This window comes from Hakea prostrata, chromosome 9 (genome assembly GCF_041222555.1).
Source record: "Hakea prostrata isolate BN-2017 chromosome 9, UWA_Hpros_2, whole genome shotgun sequence".
Lineage (NCBI taxonomy): Eukaryota > Viridiplantae > Streptophyta > Magnoliopsida > Proteales > Proteaceae > Hakea > Hakea prostrata.
The window spans coordinates 50302434-50305915 of record NC_142608.1 but is presented as its reverse complement, the minus strand read 5'-3'; the positions used below and the strand labels follow the sequence as shown (position 1 = coordinate 50305915).

Genomic DNA, 3482 nt, shown 5'->3' with positions numbered 1-3482 from the left:
AGACTTAGATTTGACTAGAAATACCAAAAACCTAGTCAAGTCCCTCTTTGCACATAACTGTCCTAACTTAATTGTACGACATGACTTGAGTATTCGGATTAACAATGATGGGCTCCACGATTCACATCACTTTTTTCTTTCAAGTGATGAAAATTGAATTTCTAATGGATAGTTTTGTTACTACGTAGTGCATTTCTTGCCACTAGAAATGCATAGGCTGATGGAATTTGATTTTTCATATAATTTCTATAGTCATATTAAATAAAAATTGAAAGGTAAGAGATTTTGAAAATTTTGTTCCCCTTTTGCCCTTTTGCCCTTCATATGTAGGTAACTTGTAATCTAATCTCAACTTCCTTGACATAGGTAACTAGATATACCCCTCATACAGGGCAATCCTAACCGTAAATAAAATTTACAGAGACCACCATTGTGCCACGTTGCTGACTATGAACTTCAAAAGTACTCAAAATCTGTTTTAGTAGTTGTCGACTTCAACCTAGACTTGCAAAACCCCGACGTCGTTGTCGTCTTAGATCGCCGGAAACCGGTAGTCTCCGGTGGCATTGACGACCGTACGAGAGCGAAGTTAATATCTTTGAAGAAAGGATGGGTTTTCACCTCAGCAGCCCCTCTTTTTGTGCCTAATCTCTTTGAAGGATCTTTGAATAGTAATTTCGAGATGAGATGTCGTGCGTGCATTTCGGATGTATTGCACGGTGATCCAGTTGGGAAGGACAAGGGCTTCTTTAATATGTTTCGCAGTGTAGCCTCGTTATTCGGGCCCGAGAAAGGCGTGCGTCCGTAGATCAGCTCGTATATGAAGATCCCTAGGGCCCACCAGTCCACAGCATTACCGTGTGATTCACCAGCAGCGACCTCTGGTGAGACGTACTCGTGGGTCCCAACGAAGGAGCATGACCTGGCACTTACCGGTTCGGCGACGAACTGCCATGAAGTTGCCACCGTACGAACCTTACGTGACCGGAAGAACCATTTCGGAAGGCAACGGAGTGATGGGACTTCGCCGGCTGATGAGAGGTCAGATGATGAGCTTGTAGTGAGGTCAGGGAAGAAAGAGTCAGGAGATTCAACCGCTGGTATTGCATCAGAGCAAAGTGAGAGGTCAAAATCAGATAGCATGATGTGACCGTCCGATCTGATTAACACGTTCTCGGGTTTGAGATCTCTGTAAATGATTCCCAGCATGTGAAGATACTCCAACGCTAGAAGAACCTCCGCCGCGTAGAACCTGAACAAAACCACGAGAACCGGAATTAGTTGCTAAATCGTCCGAGTTGACTCAGAGATCATCAAAATAATCCAACCAAACAAAGAGAAGAAATATATATGCAAAAATAGCGGTCGTATCAGCCGGAAAGCTGAAAATATTCTGCAATCACCAGAGGCAGACAGACAAAGAAAGCGATTTTTACTCATGACAACATAAATGCAGAGAAGAAGAGTTTCATAAAAAATGAAAAAGACAAAGGGAAATTTTCATTAAAAGAGACCACAAAGTATGAAGCAGAGAAAGAGAGTTCTGGGTTAACAAGAATTTGGTACTTGCAGAAACACCAGGTGAGGAGTCAACAGTATACTATGGTTTTGGTGAATGGTTAAAAGATGATTATTCAGAATACATTTCCAATAAACAGTTTCAGTGGGAGGTGGAGAACACAACAGAGAAAGTTTTCACCTTTTGCTGATCAATAAAAATAATTCTTACTGTAAACGAATGCAGCTTTCCTGAATTTTTAATAATAATATCCCAGTACTAAATCGAGTAGCAGACAATGTAACTTTAAAATAGTCAAGAAAACCTGGAACAGAATATAAACATGAACAAGCACTTCTTGAAGAAACGTTCAATCGTTAATATGAAAACAGAAAAGAACATATTTGAGGAAAAGGAAATTTTCAGTACCTCGCAGAACTCAACGAGAAACGTTTCCCAGACTGTCTGTGTCTGAGAGTATGCAAATCACCACCTGAACAATACTCCATGACTACGCAAGAATAATGTGAAGCATCGAATTCGGCATACAAAGTCGGCAAGAATGGATGATCCAACATCTTCAGAATCCTTCTCTCAGTTTCAGACCTCTCTGATTTTTTCCTCAATGCCAAGGTTTCTTTATCCACCACTTTCATGGCGTAAAAATCGCTCCCTTCGCTCCTAAGTCGGCAGAGGTAGACCTTCCCAAGGTCGCCACTCCCAATAGGACGAACAAGCTTGAAATCTCTGTAGCTTAACCCTTCTTTTCGGCGAGAAGAAGCAAAACGTATAGCTTCCCAGGCAGAATCAGACGACCTGTGAGGCTTCAAGTTGAGATTCTCCGGAGACTGAGATGGCGTCTTCGCTGGGATTTCAAGAGCATCCAATGAAAGGCGATAAAAACTACTACAACTTTCGCTAGCCATCGAGCACTGGCTAGAATTAAGAGTTTCAAAACTAATCTCACTGTCCGACTCTTGTAAAAACATAGGAACGACCTCAGCTTGAAAACTTCAACACGTTTATAGATTCTGAAAGCACTATAACTACATAGCATTTCCCAAAACTTATTTGATAAAAAATCAGAAAAAGCAGAGGATATTCTAAGCAGAAAGGCTAGACAACGAGAGAATCAAAGAAGACGAACCAAAGAACATTCAGAAACAGAGGATAACACTGGATTTTATTGTTTCCTCCGCTCGTTCTCGAACCAGATACGAAGCAATCAGGAAAACCCCCAAAAGATCGTGACAGCACAACAAGGGCAAAGGCCAGGACAAAAGCCAAAAGAAAAGACTAGGATTCTTCAAAAGAAGCGAACAACCGTTCCTTTTGAATTGGAAATTCTCGTCTCCACCAATGAAAACCTAATCAAGATCCGTTCACAGAAAATGAACCGTCAAATACTCGAAACCAAGTAGCTTTCTCAATCAGGAACACATTGAAATTCCACGAACATCGTCTGCGTCTCCATTAAAACCACCTATTCCACATCTTCTGCACATTCTAAGCCAAGAATCGCAGTTTTCTCTGCAACACTTTCTCTCACACACACTCACACTTCGTTTTCGAAATCAGTTGCAAAAGGATAAAGAAAGGCAGTTTTCGTTTCTCTCCGGATTTTTGTTAGAAAATAACGATGGTGGCCTGGTGGGAATTTATACTCCGAGCATACAGAACGAACTTAACCACGTCATAGAAGGAGAAGAACAAGATAATGTTAACCATGGTCACGTAGTTAACCATGGTTAAATTGACACGTGAGTAACAACCCTTCGCTCGTGTGCTGTTGGCAGCCACAGTACTACTGCTACAGTTGATACAGCCTTTATATTTTCTGGTGACGTGGATTTTACAGGTGCCGGATTGGTCATCTTATCACGATTCACTAGTGCTTCGGATTCTTGAACTGTATGGGATTTTTTGGGGAAAATTGGGAAATTTCGGGGGGTAAATAAAATTTTAGCTAATGGGGGGGCTTATA

General features: G+C 41.4%; 1 protein-coding gene across 1 annotated transcript; it reads right to left on the bottom strand.

The window, feature by feature from the left end:
• Nucleotides 1-303: 303 nt before the first annotated feature.
• Nucleotides 304-3130, bottom strand: LOC149005439 (protein kinase PINOID-like). Its single transcript, XM_089169168.1, has 2 exons — nucleotides 1928-3130; nucleotides 304-1252 (listed from the first exon to the last, which is right to left on the bottom strand). The coding sequence occupies exons 1-2, from the start codon at nucleotides 2485-2487 to the stop codon at nucleotides 457-459; spliced, it is 1356 nt and encodes a 451-aa protein (XP_089025294.1). The 5' UTR covers nucleotides 2488-3130; the 3' UTR covers nucleotides 304-456.
• Between the last annotated feature and the right edge of the window lie 352 nt (nucleotides 3131-3482).